Genomic DNA, 22,531 nt, shown 5'->3' with positions numbered 1-22,531 from the left:
CAGTTGTCCAATAGTATTTCTGATTTCTTAGATTTCATTGCACACTGCACATGGTATTATTTGTGTGTCAGCTGTGTTGGACTGCATTTAAAGTAAGATAATAATCATTTAAAGGGATAGTTCAACATTTTGGCAAATTAGCCCATTGCCATAATCCCTTTATTTTTAGGAGTAGGTTCGTTATCTTTAATTGTCGGTGCAAGCTATTTTTAGAACGGTGGAGCAGAGCCGCAAGCTGCTCAGAGCTACACTACGGAGGCTAATAGGATTTCTTGGTTTCCCTCATCAAACTCATCAAATACACAATCCAACAACTCCAAAACGCTCTCGTGGACAAGTTGTGACCTGCACATTCACCACGCTATGAGATAATAACGGAACGTTATGAGACAAAGTTGTTTTCGAGGCAAGTGCAGAGACTGCTTGATGAAAAACTGCCCCCAACAGGAACGCACATCAGCGGTTTTGCATGAATTTACCTCGAAAACAACTCCTTCTCGTAACATTCTGTTATTATCTCATAGCGTGGTGAATGTGCAGGTCACAACTTGTCCACGAGAGCGTTTTGGAGTTGTTGGATTGTGTATTTGATGAGTTTGATGAGGGAAACCAAGAAATCCCATGAACCTCTGTAGCGTAGCTCTGAGCAGCTCGCGGCTCTGCTCCGCCGTTCTAAAAACAGCTTGCACCGACAATTAAAGGTAACAAACCTACTGCTATAACTCTAGGGATTATGGCAATGGGCCAATTTGCCAAAATGTTAAACTATCCCTTAAACATAACCATTAATTTTCCACAGGAGATGTTTGCTCCTCTTGTTCCTTTAATAATCCTCGTTTTCATCCCACAGCAAACTCTGCCGGTGGACCTGAGCAACAGCGGCGTTCGAAGTGGTGGAAACGGTGGGGCTAGTTTTCATGGCAGTACCTCAGCCTTCGACCCATGCTGCCCAGGCTCCACCTCGCGGCCTCCTGCTTTTGTTTCCCAGGCCACCCCAGGGCCCAGCCAGCCAGCCGTGGTGGACTCGTTCAGCTCCTCCATGGTGGCTCAGCCCCAGCCGCAAACACAACCCCAGCCCTGCAGACATTACATCCACCCCTCCTGTGAGTACGCTGCCTTTACGCAGCTCAAGAAACACACGACATTCACCACTGGCTTGATTTTTCTCCGAATTTTTCAAATGAAGAAAGTCAAGCTTCTGCTGCTGCATTTGAAAAAAAAAAAATCACTCATCTGCAGTGCTGTACTTAGGAAAATTGGCAGAAAGCTGCACTCCTAAAACCTAATGCTAATAGTAATTAACAGAGGCTGATGGTTTATGTGCCAAGTGCTGTGGGAACTGTACCAGGCAGAGGTAGTTAATTGCTCGTTCTACTCAGAATAGCTCAGTATGGAAAGTGAAGCCGAGTGACGAGGCTTTCTCGTGGGGATGTAGTAAGAGAGTCAGTTGCTGCCGGTGCCTGTGTTCAGTTCACCTCTCGCTTACCTGACTCTCTGCCTCACTTCTCTTCATTTCACTCCTGCTTAGACAAATAGCAGGGATGTCTGCACCGAAAAGAACTAAAATACAAAAGTGAATATTTAATCAATGGATGACTCACAGCAGTCCACTCAAATCATTTTGTTTTTGCCAGAAGGCTGTAATGATATTAGCAGAAGGTTTGTTCCGAAAAACAACAAAAATATTGTGCCACAAATGCATCATCTGTAACACGTTGAGCCAAGATGTTTTTCGCCATGCATTAGGTGTAAGTGTAGGGTTCTTGCATTCACATTTTGGCTGTTGCATTATGTCAGAAATGACAAAATTTTTGTTTTTTCTCTTTAGAGAATTAGCCAGGTGACATTTCATGTTTACTTTACTGTCAACAAATCTCACAAATAACACCAAAAGCAAATTGATCCCACAAACAAATACTGTATTTCCTGTGTAGCCAAAGTCTGATATAGCTTGATACCGTGTGCAACACAGAGTGCCTCTGTTACCTGGAATATATATAATAATATAAAATGAATGCTCAACCAAAGATAAAAACAATGAGTCAATGTTTTTAAATGACCAGCATTGTTGGATTTGACCCTTCTTATGGGGAATTATTCTCAATAATACAATATTTCCAGCTTCAACCATTGGTGTTTAAAGATGTTTGACTTTTTTTCTTTTCTTTTCTCTCCCTTCTAATCCAGATGGTTCTCTAGCACGCTCACTGCACCATCAGCCCTCCTCCGCCTGCCCTCACTCCCACGGGAACCCCCAACTTACACCTCAGCCTGCTCCACAAGGCGATTATGTCATTCCCCACACTGTCACCTTTCATCCCCCACTGCCATCACACCCTTCAGGCCACGCCGTGCCTCCTGCCCCTCCCCCCCAGCTCGCTACCCACCATCTCACCAGTTCAAGTGCCCCACTGGCCCAGCACCTGCCCACAGACCACCAGGCCCTGCCACACCATATGCCGGCACTGGGGGCTTCTGTACAGAGGCTCCATCAACACGAGATGCTGCAGCGGATGGAGGTCCAGAGGCGCAGGATGATGCAACACCCCACGTGAGTAATCTGCGCATCAGATTTCTTGCAAAAGAAATTACAGCTGGGAACCACCTCCACGTCAAACCTGCTTTGTCCTAGACCTGCACGATACCAGCAAAATGTCCGATGTGCGATGACACAGTTCAATATCGCAATGACGGTATGACTTGCAATAAGTAAGCAAATATTCAGGTGCATATTGACCACACGGTTCCTGTGTCTCCACAAGGAACAACACAGAATATACACAAGAACGTCACATCCTCAACATATCATACATTTACATTTACAGTCAATCACAATATACCAAATGTTAAAAAGTTAAAACAAACATTTGAAAATTTCCACAAATCTTCAACAGAGTTTTTCTTAGACAGCAAAATGGAACCACTCTCTTACTCGTGTACAGCTCGTATAAAATAGGATTTCAATTTCTTTTTAAATACCTGTTTACTTTCAGTACAACAGAGGTAGTGAGGTAGATTATTCCACAGTTGGTCAGTTATTGCTCTATAGATAAAAGATCGTGATAAGGCAAATACCTCCTGGACATCTGAAACCACACAAACACACAGCCACACCCGCCTAGTGGCATGGTGGTGAATTGCAGAGCAACGCGTTCCCTTGATGCATAACTTTGAATGGTCAACGGCCGCATCACGTGACACCAAACCTGCCTTAAGTCGACTAAACGTGAGAAGTCATGCCAGTACAAATATGCAGATTGATGCCGCGTGGACGCGTTTGAGGATGCGGTATACAATAGAACTGTGTTGTTGTTGCGTTACATCTAGCGGTGTAGCTCAGGTTACAGGTAGAAGGTGCACCTGTAAATAAAACATCCTCATCGCATTTCAGGTCATGTGTTTATCGTGCATGTTGACATCGTGATGGCGATGAAAATATGACTAATCGTGCATCCCTACTTTGTCCTTTCCTTGCAGACGAGCACACGAGCGTCCTCCTCCTCACCCCCACAGAATGCACCCCAACTACGGCCATGGACACCACATACATGTGCCGCAAACTATGTCTTCCCACCCTCGCCAGCCTGAGCAGAGAACAGCATGGTCAGTATCAGAGGCAGCGAGGCCCAGCCGGTGGTTTTAATCCGAATTTAGCTCAAGTTTTAACGTCGGCTCATCAAATATTACAAATGTTTAATGGTTTTAAGTTCAGTTCTAGCGAACCGGACTAACGGCTGTTTGTGTGTTTGTCAACAGGGAGCTTGGCATCGAGGCTGGAGTGACCGTGGCACCGTACCCTTCAGGGCACCTGCACTCCCACTTGCCCCACTACCACCCTCCCCCCAGACTGCACCACTTCCCCATTCCCTTCATGGTGAGAGAAGCCCTCAGCACACATGCATACATTAGCATAAATGAGAAAAGAATCACTTTTATATGAAGTCTGGCTGAGATTAATGGTGCTGGCTCCTTATTTGTAACATCAGTTATTTCAAGGATGGTTTGGTGAACTGCATGAATTATGCATTAGCAATTAATAGTGGCTCATCAGGCATTTCAAATGCACACTCAACAAATCCAGAAGCCTCAAGTCAGATCCTGTGAAAATATAGTCCACATTTTCACAATGTTACCGTTTCTTTTTTTTGCCTTCGTCAACCTCAAATCAGTTCTCTTGTGTGGTATCAATGCAGGTGCACATGAAGTCGAGGCACGGTTGAAAGTTTCCCTAATGTTTTGAGTGAATCCAGTTAATCATAGCTCGCGAGCTCAGAATTAGAGGGTAGAGAAGAGGAACCAGAGGATCAACAAGGGAATTTTGATGAACAGTCTCTGCAGAGTTCATTAGTTTAAATTTATGTACCTTCATCATAACATATGAGCCACGTGAACATGTGCCCCTCTAATTTTTAAAGCACCTATATACATTTTCAGAACAAGAGGTTCTTAGAAATAGGAATATACAATTTTCTCTTTTTATAAGATGCGTGTAAAGCAAATGTTGCTCTGTGGGAACAATGTTCACATGCAGGAAGAGTCTAAACCGGTCTAGGTGCAGCTATTTACCCAAATACACTGCACTAATATGGCAGCACAGATTATTTTTGAACCCCAGTGAAGCTTAGGAGCCTGTGATATGAAATCAGGTCTGCAAAAAGTGTACGTGGTAAAGTACCGTAACCTTGTGGTTTAGAAGGACCACGTTTATTTATGTAACACAGCATTTTCCCAGGGCTAAGTCTAACGTGTTGCGCATGTTTCGCTCTCTCCTTCACAGCACACTGGCATATCTGAAGTGACCTACCCACACATTCGGTACATCTCATCTAGAATGACTGGCTTTGGAAGAACCTACGAGGTGAGGACTGTCTGTTTGTTGATCGCCACTGATGGTGAGTGTGTTTCTATAAGCCCGAGTACAAATAAGGCAAAAAAAAAAAACGTTATCACTGCATCACCATCCAGTGTTTAGTCTCGTTGTATTCAGAATACACACTGACACTGGATAAACACAGCTGTCGCAGCGAGGGGAGAAGAAAAGGAGAGAGTAAAAGATTTAGAGCTCTGGTGGACGTTTACACAAGGAAAATGTTTCACATCATAACAAAACACAAAATCTGAACTCAAACATCTAAACTTTGTGGCTGTTTATGGGGATTTCGAACCCCAACTCACACTTGTGGGCGGTTTGATGTGTTAGAAAACTCGGGGCAACCAGAACTTATAAGGCTGGTGGTTTGATACCAGAGCTCTGCCCTGCATGTAGATGTAGATGTCTTAGAGCGAAATGCTGAACCTCGACAAAAGGAGTTGGCCAAGTGAATATAATTTAACGTTACTTTCATGTCCTTTACTACACAGACGGTAATTTACAACTTTTGCCATTCGATCGATTTTCCGGCACATTGTCACCTGTATGCAGCAGTTATTGTGAGAGGCTGTGATCGGGTCATAATGTGATCATTAAAGCTCGTAAAGACATCACTAACTGGCAAGCTCTTTGAGTTGCCACCAGATTGATGTGGGTTACTGAATGAACAACCGATTTTAAGAGCACTCCCACAAAAAAAAAACTACCTGGCAAAGTGTGCCCCAGTTTCCTGCACAAAAGAGAACAACCCCCCCCCTCCCCTCCCCTCTGTGCATGTGTCAGTCAGTCTCTTAAAGCAGTTTATTTGTGCTGCCTCCCATCAGGACCTGCTGCATTTAGAGGAAAGATTGGGGACTGTGAACCGAGGAGCCTCTCAGGGAACCATAGAGAGGTGCACTTACCCACACAAGTACAAGAAGGTGAGGACCTGTGAGAGTGTATGTGTGTGTAGCTATGTACTGTATATGGTGTTCAATGGGTTTTTTGTAGATACTGTATATAGTTGTGCATGTTCTGTTGCAGTGCATTCTGGGACAGAGTGGGCAGTGGTCTTTTGTGCTCATTTCAAACGTCTGATGTTAGTATAAAATACTGTAGTGTCTTTTACCAGAGATTGCAGCTGTGAAGATATTGGTGAGGTGGGGGGGGGTTTCCTTAGAGGTTTCCAAATGTATCTAAATAAGCAATCTAACACCCTGCCACCCAATACAGAAGGTGTTGGAGAGAGACATTGACCAACAGTTAACCCCTGAAGCTTGGGCATCTATTGGGAAAAATATGCACGCAACCCCAGAATCGGTGAGAAATAATGAACAAATCAATTTGGAAACATGTCTCTGCTCACATGTACAGTAGATGTTAGTTTTAGTCTTGGGGGCCAGGGAATTCGGCTAACGACTATGATTTGAATAACTTTGAATTGTTTAGTATAGAGTGAACAGATAGAAAAGTTTTCTTTTTCTGTTTTCAGGACAAAATGACCATTCTCTCTGTCCCCAAAGGAATTTAACGTTTTTGTTGAAATGTTTGTTCTGAGTATAGTTACCTCTTCAAAGGCATTATTATATTTTTTATACACCTAATACATGTATTTGTAATGTTACCACAGGGTTTTTAGTAGAGCAGTGTAACATTTTTATTTAATAGAGAGTGGATTAATTATTATGATTATTAACCATATGCAATGACTGTTGTTGTGGTTGCTTCACCGATCGATTCTGCATATCAAAAGTCTCGTGTCCAAACGTTTCTCACAAACAGAGAAAGCTGCATGGTAAGCAAGACGAAGACGAGGGGGCAGATGAAGACACGGAAGAAAAATGCACCATCTGTCTCTCAATACTGGAGGAGGGGGAGGACGTCAGGTAAATGGTTTCCCCTCCTGGGTGTTTGCTCCGCCTGTTGTCACAGTTTTGAGCGTGTTCAATTATGCTTTCAGGAGGGCGTGTCTGTGAGCCCTTAAACACAGACTTGTGGGATGGCAGGTGTATTTGTTCCATTTTGCCACCGTCTCTCGAGGTATCATTTTTAAAAACCCAAAGGTCTCAGTAATCAGCAGAAAACCCCAGAGTGCCTTAAAATTACCGGCCTCAAGGAATTGGTTTTGGCACTCGCTCAGGTTTTTTGAAGCGGATTTTCTGCCCTCTGTTGGTATGAAAGGAGATGATGACCGCCACATTTCAGTTTCACCCCCCCATTTCTTTAAAAGAAATTTAGCTTTTTTTATTACTACATTATTCACGGTCATGAGCTCTAAGGATTGTAGAGATTTTTGAGTGTGTGCCTGCATGAAATGTTTCTGGTCAAACACCACCGATGTCTGATCCAGTCAGATGTTCTTCACAGTTTGAAGCCTCGTTGTTTCTCAGGTCACTCGTCTGTATTTTTACAGGAGAAGGCAGACGATACACTGCAACTCAAAATCTTTCCAAGAATATTTGTCTTATTTCTTGTCAAAATATCTCATTTCTAGTCAAAACTAATCTCTTTCCACTTAAAATAAGACTCATCACCTAAAAATTAACTTGTTTTTAGATAATTTCCCCTTGTTTCAAACAGATTTTCACTTGATATAAGTAGAAAAATCTGCCAGTGAAAGCAAGTTTTTTGTGTTTGTAATCAGGAAGAAAAATTTGCTCCACCATCAGATTTTTCTACTTATTTCAAGTGAAAATATGCTTGAAAGAAGTAAAAAGTGTCTAAAAACAAGCTACTTTTTAATGTGATGAGTCTTATTTTAAGTATAATGAGATTTGTTTGACTAGAAATGACATTTTGACTAGATATAAGACAAATATTCTTGGTAAGATATTTGAGTTTTTGCAGTGTATCAGTGTCAACATATCCCACGAAAAGACCAAAACTAACATGTTAAAGTCCTTCTGTGGAAATGTTGCTTATAAATTGGGAACATGCTCTAGAGAGTTGGATGGTGCATTTGGGACAGATGGAAATGAACCACAGTGTCAATGTTTGAAATAATGAAGGAAGAGGTCACACAGTGTAATCAAGTGTTTTTAGTGCTCTGTGGAAAACAATGAAACTCTTTGGCACAAGAGGAATAAGCTGTATCAGGATCTGGCCACAGCAAACAACATTTGTTTAGTGTGATGAATTTATTGTCTTTTCGTGGGATTTGATGATGATGATAATGATAATAAAACATGACACCAGTTTAAACAAACGGGGATAATCAGGAAGTACATTAGAGAAGTAAGTGGGCTAAAACAGCCCAACCATAAAAGTGAGGCACACCAAACATGTGGGTTGATAAAAAAGAAAAAACCAAGTGTATTTAATTACAGATGTAGCTTCCAAAGTGCAGGGTTGTTTTCTTTTACTGACTTTGTGTTTCCCCTGCAGACGCCTACCATGTATGCACCTCTTCCATCAGCTGTGTGTGGATCAGTGGCTCCTCACCAATAAGAAGTGCCCCATCTGCAGAGTGGACATTGAGGCGCAGTTGTCTGCTGAGAGTTGATGCTGTTTTTCTAACAACACTTTTGTTGAAAGTTTATTTTGAGATCATATTACTTTTCTCTTCAGTACTGCAGTCAACCAAAGATGGCATGAATTACCTGTGCAGCTCCACTACGAGAAAATAAAAAATATCTGACAAAAAAGCATTGAGCCTAGAGTGCCAGCTATCACATATTACTACAACAGCTAGAATTCTCCATTAAGGGTTTAAGATTTTATTGTATTTATAAAGCTTTTATGTAGCTTTTGATTGTTTCCTCAAGTGTCATATTTGTTTTTGTTTCTCTGCATGTTTCCTTGCAATGCATTTCTTTGCACATATAACGTGGGCTTAACACAGCCTAACAATTTGCAGGTGAGGATAGCTGCTCTAGTAAAGACGCATTTCTGTAAAACCTAATGCCTTGCTTTACTAGAATAGAATGTCAACCTCCGGTTTAAAAAAACAAAACATTGCAGGATTCATTTTACCAATCATTGTATTGATTAGTTTATGTTTAGAAGATGTGGATTGTTAGTGAAAGATGTTTTTTAAGTAAATCAAGACATTCCTAACTAGGGAAATATGTTAACAGATCAGCTGCTGTATTAGTGCACACCCAGTATTTCTAGAGTGGAAATAAACTCCAATGTTCACCTCACTCCCAGAATATGCACATGCTTTGCTACGATTATACACCTCCCTCCAGCACCTTCATTTGACTAAAAAACACCGTTATCACCACCATCCGATGTATTTTAGAGAACAAGAAAAAGAATGTCACGTCCCTCTCTTGACTGTTCTTTCTATCTAAACTGAACGATTGTTGGAAAATCTGCTGTGAATCTTTTCTTCATTTTGTTGGGGTTGCTCTCCGGCAGACAGGCCTGTGACAGTTAAATATATTAGGTTTCTGTAAGATGAGATCTCAGGTCTACATGTATGTGTAGGAAAAATTTTGCACGAGCCTGCAACCTGGGATCATTTTTGCCAATTTGAAACTGGCAGTGGTGTGGACTTTTCATTTCCAGTGTGTGTGTTCAGAGGGAAATACACAGCTCAATTTGGGATTAATATTTACTGTTTGTTCTCACACTTCAAAACCATTTTATCCACCCTCCCTTTTGTCTCTCTGTAGTTGAGCAGCAGCGTCCATTTTGGCTGCTGCGGAAAGAAAAACACTAATACTGTTGACTAACTCACTCGCATAGACTTGCACAAGAGAGAAAAAGGTAGGAGAATAGTAGTAAATATGACAGTGCGCTGAGGCCATGTATTTCCACTCTGAAGAATATGAAAAAAGAATGAAAAAAAAAAAGATATTTTGAATGGAGTGTTGAAATGCAGTACTTTAAGCAGGTATCCATGCATTCATTGACTTAAAGGCACCAGGATCATATTCTGTGGGATTTATATTAGTTTTAAAAAATAATATTAATAAACTTGGATAACTCTTAATCGAGTCTTTTCCTTGCTGTCCTCTTTGAAAATCAGACGATTGTGTGAATGTGGGATTGTCGATTAAAAAGCGGTTTTATGAAATACTGAAAACAGAAGAAAGAGAAGTCTTTGGGGTCTCTCTGTGTGGAGTTTGCATGTTTGTTTTTTTACATTTTCTGCTTGGGCTTCCTCCGGCTTCATCCCACAAGACATGCAGGTCTGAGTGAGTGTGAGTGGTTGTTTGTATCTGTCGGCTCTGTGATACACTGGTGACCCGTCCAAGGTGAACTCCACCTCAGCCAATGGCAGCTGGGATTGGCACCAGGGTCTTACAAGGATAAGCAGCATGTGCATAGTGCATTTATTTTGTAGGAGAAATTCCTCTTTCAGTAAAAGTTTTTGTTTTCACAGTCCATGTTTTTTGTCTCTGAATGGTTTTAAGTGACCAATTCAACCAAAAAGTGTTTTTTGTTCTATAGGTTATTGCTTCATTTACACAGGTAAGGAAGCGTGGCTGTAAAGTGGGAAAATGAGGAATTATGCACATTTTAATAAGCAGTGTAGTCATGCTTCCTTTATTCAACAATTCCAGTTACAGTATGTCCTGATTAAACCTAATATTCCCCTTTTCACTATTTACAAATTTAGTACAAAAATTAGATTTATGTTCTCCCCATAAAATCTAAACTAAATGATATTTATAATAAATATAAATTGATTCCATGGTCTAGAATTTGTGTATTTCTAAGAGCCTCCACCCCTGTTGTTTCTGGCCTCTAGAGAAGAGAAGAAGAAGATTAGCCTTGTGTAAGCACCTGGATTATGTAGCAGGTGGAAGAGATGATCTTGTTTAATAAATCAACATAATCCTTTACTTTCAATGCAAAGAGAAGAGCTGCCCATACAGAAATAGAAGTGATTCACTATTCTGGCCTTTAGGATAAAAAAAAAACAAAACAGGATGTGGTTATAACAAGGCTGGGTGATGATTAACTGAACATGTTGAGAAACCTCAGTCGGGCTGTTGCTGCACTGAGCACTGCTGCTTCGGAGATGAATCAAGTCAACAGAAATAAAAGAGGCTCAATTAATTCAGCTTCCTCAGATGTAATAAATGTGTGTGTGTGTGTGTGTGTGTGTGTATGGGGGGTTCAGGAGTTCAGACTTTTATTAATGTTATTTTCATTCATGTTCAAAGAGAATTACAAAATAAAAGTAGAGAGGTTGTGGGATGGAAACAGGGAGTAGGTTAGTGGGATTCAACTGTCAATTTAATTAAGGAATTTCACTGCAGTCTGAAGTTTAGAGCTAATTTACCTTCATGGCAGCAAATAGAAAGCAGTGACAAAAGCTGGCCTGTTGTGTAACAGTAGCACAAAGTCACCAAACTTAGTGAGTGTTATAATTTAGTTTAAAGTCATGCAGTGTTTCCATCTGTGACAGCATGAATGTTGTATTTTCTGTTAAAACAAACTGACAATCTGACTTCAAGTCAGCTGGAGCTGTGACAGATGAGTCAGTACCTGCTGCGGCCACAGGGAGGACATGAAGCTCTGTGTGTTAGTGGAGCATGAAGGTCTCAGAGAAACAGGACTAAAGGAGCTGCAACAAATTGGATATGTGACACTGGATAAACTATAAAGGGAGTAACGTTTTTAACCCAACTCAAGTGATGCTAAACATGCAGCAATAATGTAGCTGTACATTTGCAGGATGGAAATACCTGTGTGTATGAATCAGACGAGCTGCAAAAAGCACACATAGATGCTCTGAGTCTGCACGGCCTCTAATCTGATTAGTTGTTCGTTACACAGTGAGTGCTATAGGGCCCACTCATGGCATCAGTGGCAAATGATAAATGAATGAAAGATTTTCTAGCACCTCAGCAGAAGCAGGTGAACACCGGGGTTAATTAAGTTTGTGCTCAGCTCCACTCTATACTGCATCATGTCCATATACTAAAGGAGTGGGACTCAATTACGTAAGTGTTTGGATGGCAGTGAAGGAACCTGCTGTCCATGTCCACCTCCATCAGAAATAGATTGATTTGCATCCAGGTGGAGTTTCTCTAGAGACATTTCTTTTTTTTTCTTTTTCAAAAATGTATTTTCTTCTTTTTTAAATCATAACTAATCTCCTTTTTTTTTTTACTAGTAATAAAACATTTTTTGTTTGCTATATTGATACTTTTGCTCTCATATTTGTTTCTGATTGCAAACCTACTTGATTACCTACAAGTGATTAAATAATAATAATACACAAATGTAACTCCAAATAGAGGTGCTCACCCCAGATTAATAGCATGACACACTGATGCTCTAAAATAGATCATTTTCACAGGAGACACTGAGATTCCTCTGATAGGAAAGACACAGTTGTTGCTAATAACATTAATGGCTCTGATCTCTTCAAGTGGCCCAATAAGTCATGACAGTGTAGCATCGTTATTTTTCCCAACTGTAACAGGTCCATGAAAAAGGCCAGTCTCAGAAATTGGAAACAAAAATGACTCCATCAGCTGAGTTAAATGTGTCATATGAATCTAAACAATAGTAGTAGGTCAAGATTTTCACCCCCATTAATCAGTTATGGTAATAGCTCAGCAAAAACCTACAGATTTAGAAGAGTCTGGGTTTACATGTGTCTACACCGGCCTGAATAAATGATCTTCATGTGTCCAGGATATGATAATAAACGTAAACCTCAGATTGATTATTGTTCATTTAATGGGTTCTCTTTAATAAAACAAAAAAAGCAGTTAAATATACAATATGACATGCTTTATTGAATGACTCGTCTACTGTCTTGTATTGCACAAGGACGTTTTCAACCATCCAAGATCAAACTATATTTGATGATGCAGAAGATCTACGACAGAAGTTCCAGCGGGTTGTTTTTTTTTTTTTTGCTGCTTTTTTTTTTTTACTGACGAGAGCATAATGTGGTTATTTAAAGAAATAACAAATTACTAAGGAATGTGTAAGTAATGCAACAACAGTGCAAAAGATGTGCAGGAACAAAACAGTCGAGCGCAAGCAAAAGGAATTCTTTGTAGTGCCACGAAAAAATGATAACAAAATTCATTCACCTTAAAACAACTCTTGCACTTGACAAAACAAAAATCCATTCACCCGAGTCTGTGATAACCGTTTTTTTATCTATTTGTAACTGAACTGGAAATAAAGCAGCCCTGTGAGAAAATATACAATACTATGATCCTTCAGAGAAAATACAAAAAAAAAAAAAAAAAAATTAATTTAAAAACTAACCAACAACAGGCGTACTGCTAAATATGAACACATATACAGAATCAGATCTAAAATGCCTGTTTTTTTTTCTTTTTTTAAAATCATTTCATGTAAACAATGTCTTCTCCTCAGGAACTAGGCTTATTGCGAGCTTGGCAATCTGTCCTTCATACACTTGACTTACTGGCTGTGGCATGAACGAGTGACGGTGTCTGTGTCCAAGGTAGTACCTGTACCAATAAAGTGCTAATACACCACAGACAGCATGCTCAGGTTACAGTATACATGGCCTCTACTCTGTGTCTAACATATACTGGTGTGATAAAAAACAAAAAAAAAACAAAGATGAAGGTGGTTTTCCAGGTGATTCACCACTCGGCTGTGATGCCATGTGTTAAAATTTACATTGCTTTGGTATTTAAAATCATTAAATTAATCACAGTGTGATGATTTTACTGAATGTCCGTTCCCGAGAAGTAGTTACAGTTTTGCACCAAAATAAATATACCTGGTAAAAACAGCAGTCTCCTCTGTTTTGACACTGACACGACAAGTCGACCACCTTTGCTTCAGCATTCAAACCTTCATCCAAAGACAACATGTTGAAAGTAAAAATCACAGCCTGGTCCCACAGATTAAAGCATAACTTCATTCCAACGCTTCAAAGCGTTTGAGCTAAAATCCTCAGCAAGATATAAATGACAGTGAGGAGAACACAGAAAGCTATAAATACAATAAATAGTTTTGTTCAGTACTCAAAGGGCCTGTGGAGGGGGACAAAAAAAAAAAAAAACAGGCCCCGGAGTCAAACAGTCTTCTTGTCTTTAAAACAGAGCCTCATTTCAAGCCTGACGGGTCTTTTTTTTGGTTTGGTGGTGTAACCGAGAGTTACGTTCATTTACCACAAGGCAGAGGTGGAGGAAGTGTGAGTTTTTCTCCTCAGGAAATCTCACAGCGCTTCTCACTCTGACTGTCCGCTCCGTCCCGGCCTCTGTGAGGGTCAGCGTCAGGGGGACGCAGCCAGGAGGCTCATCGTGCTGGAAACCGGCAGCTACTAGATCTTGGCGACGTAGTTGTTGGGGAAAAGTCCCTGCTTTCCACGCAGTCGTCCTGTCCACCATCCGGACGCATCTGATCCCCCCAGACAGACAAAACTGAATTAGTCTCCCTGGTTCTCGCTGAAAACATCACCATAAACCACATTGTCTTGTGTTGTGTTGTGTTTCCTACCTTCTTTGATGATGTCGATGACGTCGTCGGCGTTGAAGCTGAGCTCGTCTGTGTCCTGGGCGTCGTAGGCGTACAAAGCTTTGCACTGCGGCACCTGGGGTTTGGGTTTGGGTGCAGGTTTGGGGCGTCCTCCTCCCGGCGCGGGCCTCGTGGCCGACGGTCTGTGGGCCCTGACGCACCATAAAACAGAGAGAGAAAACCACACAGCCGTCAGGACGCTCTGCCCCCCAAAGGAAGACACCCAATGAGAGATTCAGTTCACTGTGCTGCAGAGGCTGTGAGGGTGACTCAGAGGAGTTTTAATATATGAGACGACATCACAATGTTACATCCCAAAATACAAGTGCATGCATAATCACCATCTTGTTGGATTGAACAACACTGTAATCAAGTTTTTTATGTTCACGTAACAAACTCTAAGTCCTCCTGGATAAATGTGTCAGACACATAAAAGGAGAAAGAGCATTAAAGTTATAAATAGTTATAAATGATGCTTCATTCAACATAATGAAGCTGTTCCCAAACCAGCCACAAGATGGCGATCTAGTGCATGCTATGTCTTTTGCCTATGCAGAAGAAGTGAGACTAAAAAAACTGAAGCTTCTCAGAGCGAGAGTGTGTTGATCCGGCCTCAGTGATGCAAGTGTTTTATTCTGTTTACTGGCTGTGTACAGACAAAACTCTGAATGAATGCTGTTTATTAAGTATATTATCTTTTCAAATTATTATTTAACACAATGACAAATACAATACAAAAGACTGTGTGACAAGGAACAACTTTTAACTCGACTAACTCCCCATGGAGCAGTGAAGTAGTAAGTTTATACAAAATATGCATTTACTGAATATAAAGAAAAAAAATGGCTTCAGTGACGCCTGTGTAACTTTCATCCTTTCAATTCATTTCGTTGATAAAGAGGAGCTCCGACTACAAACGAGCCACCAGAGGCGATGCACGGCAGGGATTCTTTCACTGAGAAGAAACCCTTCAAGCATCTTTCATCACAGAAATGAAAGATCAACCACACTCAGGTGAACTGGAAAAGAATCCCCCTTTGATATCAGTGAAATTGAGCAGCAGCAGAAGATGAAATATTAGTTGCGTACTACAGTCGGCTCCTTTAACGAGGCTCAACTTTGCAGGTAAAAAAAATAAAACCAAATAAAATATTCAAAAGAAGAAGCATCAACATGTCCTGCTGCTAAAAGCTTTTGCTCGACCTGAACCACCACCCAAACACTGCAAACACTCAAACTCACATTCCTCCATTTGAAGTTGGTCCTCTGTCTCCATGACTACAAAAGAATAAATTATCCAAATTATGTCAAATTACAGAAACACAGATTTGGTTATTAGTGTGTGTCTATGGTGACTATTTACATTCAACAGTTGTGCATGGGATGTGACGTCCGGTGTCAAACTATACACTTTTATAAAGGAATGCCAGTCACTGTATTGTTGACAGATACATGTGTGAAAATGTGAATTTACAATACACAATCATGGAAACACCTGAACTGAATCACACTCCTACAACGTTGGGCCTTATTAGGTTTAAAGACAATTACCAGCACCTGATTACTTTTAACTGATACTAATTAGTCGATGTATGAGTTCAACACTTTAACTTAATCGTAATGGAAACAGAAAAGTGGGTCTGGTCTGATGGGGAAATGACAATCGACTGTTAAGTTACATCATCAAGTGTCATCAAGTTTTCACCTCGGTGTTGAACTGCAAACACCAACGATGCAACAAATTGCTACTTTGCGCCAATGGAAACACAACTTGATGTGACTGACCAGCATTTTATCACAAACAACACATGCTTCATAGTATCAGTTTTTAGTTCGACATGGGGGAGATTGTTCCCCCGGAGCTGTGGGGAGTCAACAGAAATGTGTGTGTCTTATCAAACTTGACAGATGCAGCAGCAGCTGAGTAACACAAAGTTACACAACAGAGCTCCCAGAGTAGCTGCGCTATAATAAAACTGTAACACTGTTTAGTGCGTGACGGGGAGAAGCCTCAGAAATCACAACAACAAACTGTAAGCCAGACAGAGATAAACAGGAAGGGCTGTCACAAGATGGCACTGACAGAGATATGATAAAGTATGGAGGACTGACAAATCTCCATTCTACCTAATATGACCCATCCGTGTAGCAGTAGCTTTTTTTCCTGACACGTTTTTTTTTGTGTGTGTGTGTGTGCGTATGAGTGTTTTATTTAGTCTACTCCTGTATGTTCTGTGTGGGTTTCCTGTTTCTCACCCTGCAGCTCCTTGTTCTGGCACTTTCAGACAGTCCAGGTTTGGCTGCGGCCGGCTGCCGCCTCGCTCCTTCACCTGGTTGATGTTGCTGGGCAGGAAGGGGCGCGCTGCACTGTGGGGCGAGGGGTTGTGTCTCTGGTTGTGGTGCTGTGAGTTCCTCTGATTGGCTGCGTGGTTGGTGTTTTTCAGGCCACCGTTCTGGTGAGCAACTGCAGAGGAGAAGAAGTAGAAGAAGAAGAGGAAATGAAAAGATATACCGGTAAATGCTTATGCAGTGTAAAAACGGTCCAAGACAAGCTGTGAGATGTGACCGCCGTACCTGGAGGTCCTGGTGCAGCCCGTGACGGGATGTTGTGGTGGGTTCTGGACGTAGAGCGACCCTGAGTGATTCCCTTCCTGGTGGGGCCTGAAGATGAGATATTCAGCACATTAGCATGACACAGAAACAGTAAAAACTTCAGGTTAACGTTAGAAACTTTGCTTTTCTCTCTCTCTCTCTCTCTCTCTTTTCTAACTGTTTCATGTTGTTCTTCACATTACTGTAAATCTTATTTTTATGTTGAATGTTTATCTTTATGAGGACCACTTGACAAGCCCTTAGGGGTTTTTTAGGTTTCTCCTGCACATTTGCATTGTATGATTTTTTGTTGTTGTTTTTGTTCCACTCTTTAATATGCTGTTTTACATATATATTTCTCATGTGCTAATAAATAAATAAAATAAATAATAAATAAGCCACCATAATTTCTAACCTACAGTATTATCTGAAATCAATTCAATTCAATTCAATTCAATTCAATTCAATTCAAAGAATTGTATTTTTCCGTAAGGAACTTCATCTGCGGAGCGCGACAGTGCATATTAAACTAAATAAATACAAATGGATAAATTCAAATGTTAAAATGTTAAAAAGAGAGAAAAAAACCGCACACACACCTAAAAGCACACACATACCAGATCAGATCAGCTGTTCAATGATCTGATGGATGAGGGTACAAAGCTTGGTTTTAAAAGTAAGAGATCTGTATCTCAGACCTGAAAGTAGGAGGATGTAGTCGCTGTGCAAAGTGTGAGTGGTGTCTGAAGTTGTCTGAGGACCTTTGTTATTATTATTTTACTTTGTTATTATTTTACTGCTCTTTGTTATGATTTTGTTTAGTGGACTGTGACGGATGTTGGACAGTGAACCAAACCAGGCTGACATGTTGAAGGTTAGAATAACCTTCAATATATCAGCCTGGTTTGTTCACTGTCCAGCATGTGTTTCAAGTGTTTCATTGAATCAGTAATAACCTGGTTATTACTGATTCAATGAAACACTTGTAGAAAGCAGCTCAAACTGACTGGTGAACCTGGAGTCTGTGAAGTTTCCTGTGCATGTGGTAGAGATGTGTTGAAGTCGGACATTCACGACACCATGTGACTCTTGTTCACACCACAGACGTCTGTAACCTTATCGTGGCTGACTGAACAAACAGGTCTGGATACTCACGTGTGTTCTTGGGGAGCCCGGGGCCGATGCTGACCTGCAGGGATTTGCTGGAGGGCTTCAGGACGGGCATGTCTCCCTGTCCCTGGACAAACACCACCTGCCTGGAGCCGCCGCCGCTCAAGAAGCCCCAGTTCTCCTTCTTCAGCTTCATCTCCAGTCTGAGAATGACATGGATTTCAGTTTCATACCACAGTCTAAGAATCACATGAATTTCAGTTTCATACCACAGTACAGTTTTTTTTTTACATTGGGCTAATTTTCATCGGGGCAAATAAATGTTTGAGTCTGTATGTACAGTCATACAATACGTATGTTTGTCCAGGGTTTTTGGCTGTGAATGTAATATCTCTGTAACCTCATGAGGGAATCTCTTTGGATTTGGTAAAAAAAAATGTTCACCTGGACTCAAAGACCATCTGACTGGAATTTGGAGGCTAAAGGTCTAAAGCCTAAAGTTCACAGGTCAAGGTCAGACTAACCTCACAAAACTTGATATTGGCAATGTGAAAACAATACCTTCACAACTCAAGAATGTGGACTGATTAAGGTCTCAGTGACCTCAGAAAACTCTTTTTTGTCATTACTCAAGATTTGCCACTAGTCTGGGAAGCGGGGACAGCATCACTAAGAAGACGTTACCTTTACAACAACAATAAGATAAAATTGAACTTAAAATTTGAGGAACTTGAAGATGTATCTGATCATTCATTGTGGTTGATTTGTGTTGTTTCAACTCCCACGCTGGTTTGGGTTATGTTGCATGTGTTTACTTACGTGTTATTAAACTTGAGTGGTAGCTTCCTCTGGGTTTTTTCCTCAAACCTACGAGCCAGTAAACTGATGAACTCCGTCTTAAAGACACAATCCAGCAGGCTGTCGTACTCCTGCTCGTGCAGGATCATGAAGTCGTCCTGCATCGTGCTGAAAAACATGAACAGACTTCTCAGTCAAAGGGCTCGTGTCTGATGCTAAATTTAAAACCCTGATATTATACGTATGTGATCATGGACACATTTAACTGAAACACGTCGAGAAAGATGACGTTCATACAGTTGTGTTGTGTTGTGTTGGCTTTGTCCTTCTCTCTGCTCAGCTTTGATAAAAAAGCTAAGATGGAGAGTCGGGATCATCTTTCACATTTGCATAGACACAGAGGGAGCCTCACAAAGCTGCTCACATCTGAAGAGGGAAGAAGACAGCTTGTGCCCGTAACCCACACAAAGATACTTTGTTCCTTCCAGTGAAGTGGAGTTTTTCTCTGATGAGCTTTTTACAACTCCTGCTTTCGTTCATTGCGCCACCTGGTCCACATTACGCCAGTGACTCAAAAGCCACATGCTCGCACCAACAGCTCTGTGATTTCTACCTCTGAAACAAGTTACACGGCGTTCCCATCAACAACAAAGGGCCTGCAAGTCTGTCTGCTCTTTTATTTTTTCCCTTTTCTTTGTAGTAAACCAGTCTGCGTTCTTTCATGAGAGTGTTTTTGACCGCGTATTATCTCTGCAACATTTCCGAGATACGGACCGAGCACATGCAAAGGGACAGGCACACTGTAGCTATATACAGGAGGTACTGTAGTCTTAATATACTCCACATGTCTTCACTGTCCCTTGTGTGATATTTACAGCAACATGGGAGCTCGTGTGATTGGAAATCCAGGCTGTGGCCTTTAAGCAGATTCATGTTTTTCTGCAGTACACAGTGTCCACAGGATATATGTTGGGTCACTGCCCTCTGCCTCTGCTGCATGTAGAGCAGCCATCGTCTTTGTTTTGGAAACAAATCATTACCGACTGGTCTTGCACTAACTCTTTTTTTTTCTCTTCATGTTCATATGAGCGAATAGAAGTTCAAACTCAATTTGCCATGAAGACCCATGATTCCTCTGCAGAGCTCTGTGTATGTCAGCTTTTAGATAAAGACATGGACAGGTTTCACTCTGTTCCACTTGCATTTTTATGTAATTTTCATGTGAACCGGGGTGCAAGCAATGAAGTGGTACAGGAAAATATTAGTGAGGAGGTAAGACTCTGTACTGTATGCAGTCTAAATGTGATTGAGAATGAACTTAATTTCTTGTTTCATTGTCGTTTATATGACGAAGCCAGGCAGCTTTTATTTCAGAAAATGTGAAGCCTGAGTTGTTTTGGACTGATGATGAGGTTAGGTTGGAATGGTTTTTCAGAGGAGAGGTATTTACTATATCTACTTTCATAAAAAGTGCTTGTTTGTACTCTGCTGATTATGTTTGCTGGCTATGAGTATGAAATCTGTGTCTTGTAAGCCCTTATAGGCTGGGCACCTTAAATGGTGTAAGACCCATAAATAAAATAAAATTCAATTCAATTCAGTCAATGATGTGGTCACGTACTATGTGGTTATATTTAGCTCAGAGCAGTACAGTAAGTGGTGGAAGAGAAGGAAGCAGTGCTTAAAATTGGCTTATGTAGATAGAGTGAGCGCCAAATTTGTTTATATGGAAGGATTATATTTGCCCGACGTGGTGATATATGATTAGACAGAACAACATTTGACTGTTCATACCTCAGTGACACCGCCAAGATCTTCTCCACATCAATCCGCCGCTTCAGCACCTCCGTCACCTGCCCTTTCTCTGGCCCCTGCTTCACCTTTTCTCTTCCAATCAGGTACACAGACTTCGGTGTCAGGATCAAGTCTCTCTTGATTCCCTAAACATGGAAGAAAAAAATAAATTAACACAAAAACAGATGGATAAATGTATCATTCTCTGTTGAGCCAAAGAAAACCGGCAGCACACGGCGAGCCTGTAGGAAGAAAACCAACCTTGAAGCGTCGGTCATATTTCGTGACTTTGTCCGCAAAGTCGATCTTTTCCCGCTTTGCCAGGAACTGTCGGAGCTCGGGCCGGTCGTCCATGCCCAGGTAGTCGCCTACAAAGTTCCTGTTGAGGCTGTGTCGCCGCCTCTCCTTCCGGTTCAGCAGCAGGTCAGAGGCTGGATAAACCAAGACAGACAGGAGAGAGAGTGAGGAAGAGAAAGGGGAGATGGAGACAGAAGCTGTGAGGTGTTACACTTCGCTCACCTTCTTCTCGCATCTGGACGTATTTCTTGCAGGCGACGTATTTCCTCCAGGCTTTCTGGATGGTCCTGGCGTAGCCGTCAAACTTGCGCTCCCTCGTCTCCTCCAGCAGAAAGAGCTGTGAAGACAAATAGAGACTCAGTACAACATAGTAAAGACGGACAAAACCCAAACACAGGAACACCTGAACAGACTGAATACACACAAACTTGTGAGCATTTGAAAGAAAAAAAAGATTCTTGTCAGTGTAAGAACGAAGGTTTTACTCCAGTCTCATGTCCAGTCTGGCTCAGTATCCAGCAGCTCTGTTATATCACATGGTTTAATAGTCAAATCACTGTTGTCATGCTGGTCTCTGCTGAGCTGTAGAGCAACAATGTACAAACTGGTGCATGTGAAATGTGGAGATCAACACTGTGACCCAGACAGACCGTGTCGTCAACAAGCTCCAACATCCATTCCCTGTTCCTGTGGTCAGTAAAAAACTAGTTCACTCATCTGCTGTTTCCAAAACAAATGATTCCTGCCTTTAAATTATACAGGCTTATTATAATCACTGGTTACTAACACAGATTAAAAAAAAGGATCAAGACAACGCTGCTTAGTCCACGTTACAGTTAGAGTTCGATCTGAACTTTAAATGATCTTCATCACTGTATCTGTGACAGTTTGGGAAGGTTATTTATTGAATCTCTTTTTACAATGACCAATACATTTCAATCCCACTGCTAATTTGAATGTGTGGAGCTAAAATAAATTTGAATAAAACTAGAAATAGGAACAAAATCTCTGATATACAACATAATAAATAATGTTCAAGGGAAACGCCCATACACTAAATACTAAAGCAGGTCTTTACAACAGTAATCAGCCTTCCATTACATGAGGATGAGGTTTCAGTGTAAGTGATTGAAGACAAAAGAAACACAATCAAAACACATTCACTTGATTTGATTAATTCAGACGAGTGAAGCCTCATCATAACTTCAGATAAATGCTGGAATTTACTGGAAATATGTTACAAACATATTTTTATCGAACAGAAAGAAAAATGATGGACAGACTTGAGATGACTTTTGATTTTCACTAGGATAACTTATTAATAATACCCAGGTTTAGTGAAATACTTTTATATGCTTTAATGTATCCTGATTTTTTGTCCTTGTCCTCTACAGTATTTGCAGCACATTGCACTGTGTTGTTCTGTATTAATTTAAAAAAAATATTTACTTTTCGTCTTTGGCTGTAAATGAATTTGGCCACTTCCTGCAGAAGGAGCTGACTCTGAGCCAGAAGACCACCAGTCTTCTTCCTGATTGGCCTCTAGACATGCAATCACACTCTCTGTCCTCTCCCCGTCCCAGACTAAACATCCTGCCCACTGCCTCGCTAACGGGCCTGGCATCGACACGGACTGCCACAGGCCACGCCGCGGTGTGACGACACAGGAACAGA

General features: G+C 41.1%; 2 protein-coding genes across 9 annotated transcripts in view; one reads left to right on the top strand and one right to left on the bottom strand.

Annotated features, from left to right (window-relative positions):
• rnf111 (ring finger protein 111) overlaps nucleotides 1-9,788 on the top strand; it is a 29,533-nt gene extending 19,745 nt beyond the window's left edge. For 4 of the 7 annotated variants that reach the window (XM_085761703.1, XM_085761684.1, XM_085761693.1 and 1 more), the window contains 8 exons: nucleotides 851-1,103; nucleotides 2,188-2,551; nucleotides 3,478-3,603; nucleotides 3,757-3,874; nucleotides 4,778-4,858; nucleotides 5,695-5,790; nucleotides 6,632-6,735; nucleotides 8,234-9,788. In XM_085761703.1, the coding sequence (XP_085617829.1) occupies nucleotides 851-1,103; nucleotides 2,188-2,551; nucleotides 3,478-3,603; nucleotides 3,757-3,874; nucleotides 4,778-4,858; nucleotides 5,695-5,790; nucleotides 6,632-6,735; nucleotides 8,234-8,351 (1,260 nt within the window). In that variant the 3' untranslated portion in view covers nucleotides 8,352-9,788. Of the gene's footprint in view, nucleotides 1-850; nucleotides 1,104-2,187; nucleotides 2,552-3,477; nucleotides 3,604-3,756; nucleotides 3,875-4,777; nucleotides 4,859-5,694; nucleotides 5,791-6,082; nucleotides 6,170-6,631; nucleotides 6,736-8,233 lie in introns of all 7 variants that reach the window. The other 3 variants (XM_085761668.1, XM_085761659.1, XM_085761650.1) reach the window with 1 other exon arrangement.
• Nucleotides 9,789-13,118: 3,330 nt separating this feature from the next.
• myo1ea (myosin IEa) overlaps nucleotides 13,119-22,531 on the bottom strand; it is a 49,878-nt gene continuing 40,465 nt past the window's right edge. The window contains exons 20-29 of one of the 2 annotated variants that reach the window (XM_085761630.1): nucleotides 21,080-21,194; nucleotides 20,822-20,991; nucleotides 20,561-20,706; nucleotides 18,788-18,934; nucleotides 18,014-18,171; nucleotides 16,841-16,927; nucleotides 16,523-16,730; nucleotides 15,509-15,544; nucleotides 14,249-14,418; nucleotides 13,119-14,149 (exon numbers count right to left, since the gene is read on the bottom strand). In XM_085761630.1, coding sequence (XP_085617756.1) covers nucleotides 14,073-14,149; nucleotides 14,249-14,418; nucleotides 15,509-15,544; nucleotides 16,523-16,730; nucleotides 16,841-16,927; nucleotides 18,014-18,171; nucleotides 18,788-18,934; nucleotides 20,561-20,706; nucleotides 20,822-20,991; nucleotides 21,080-21,194 — 1,314 coding nt within the window. In that variant the 3' untranslated portion in view covers nucleotides 13,119-14,072. The remainder of the gene's footprint in view (nucleotides 14,150-14,248; nucleotides 14,419-15,508; nucleotides 15,545-16,522; nucleotides 16,731-16,840; nucleotides 16,928-18,013; nucleotides 18,172-18,787; nucleotides 18,935-20,560; nucleotides 20,707-20,821; nucleotides 20,992-21,079; nucleotides 21,195-22,531) is intronic. The other variant, XM_085761638.1, reaches the window with a different exon arrangement.

Source organism: Trachurus japonicus, chromosome 3, assembly GCF_045865225.1.
Source record: "Trachurus japonicus isolate A0001 chromosome 3, Traja_1.0".
Taxonomy (NCBI): Eukaryota; Metazoa; Chordata; class Actinopteri; order Carangiformes; family Carangidae; genus Trachurus; species Trachurus japonicus.
The sequence above is the reverse complement of the archived record's forward strand: the minus strand, read 5'-3'. Positions and strand labels throughout refer to the sequence as shown.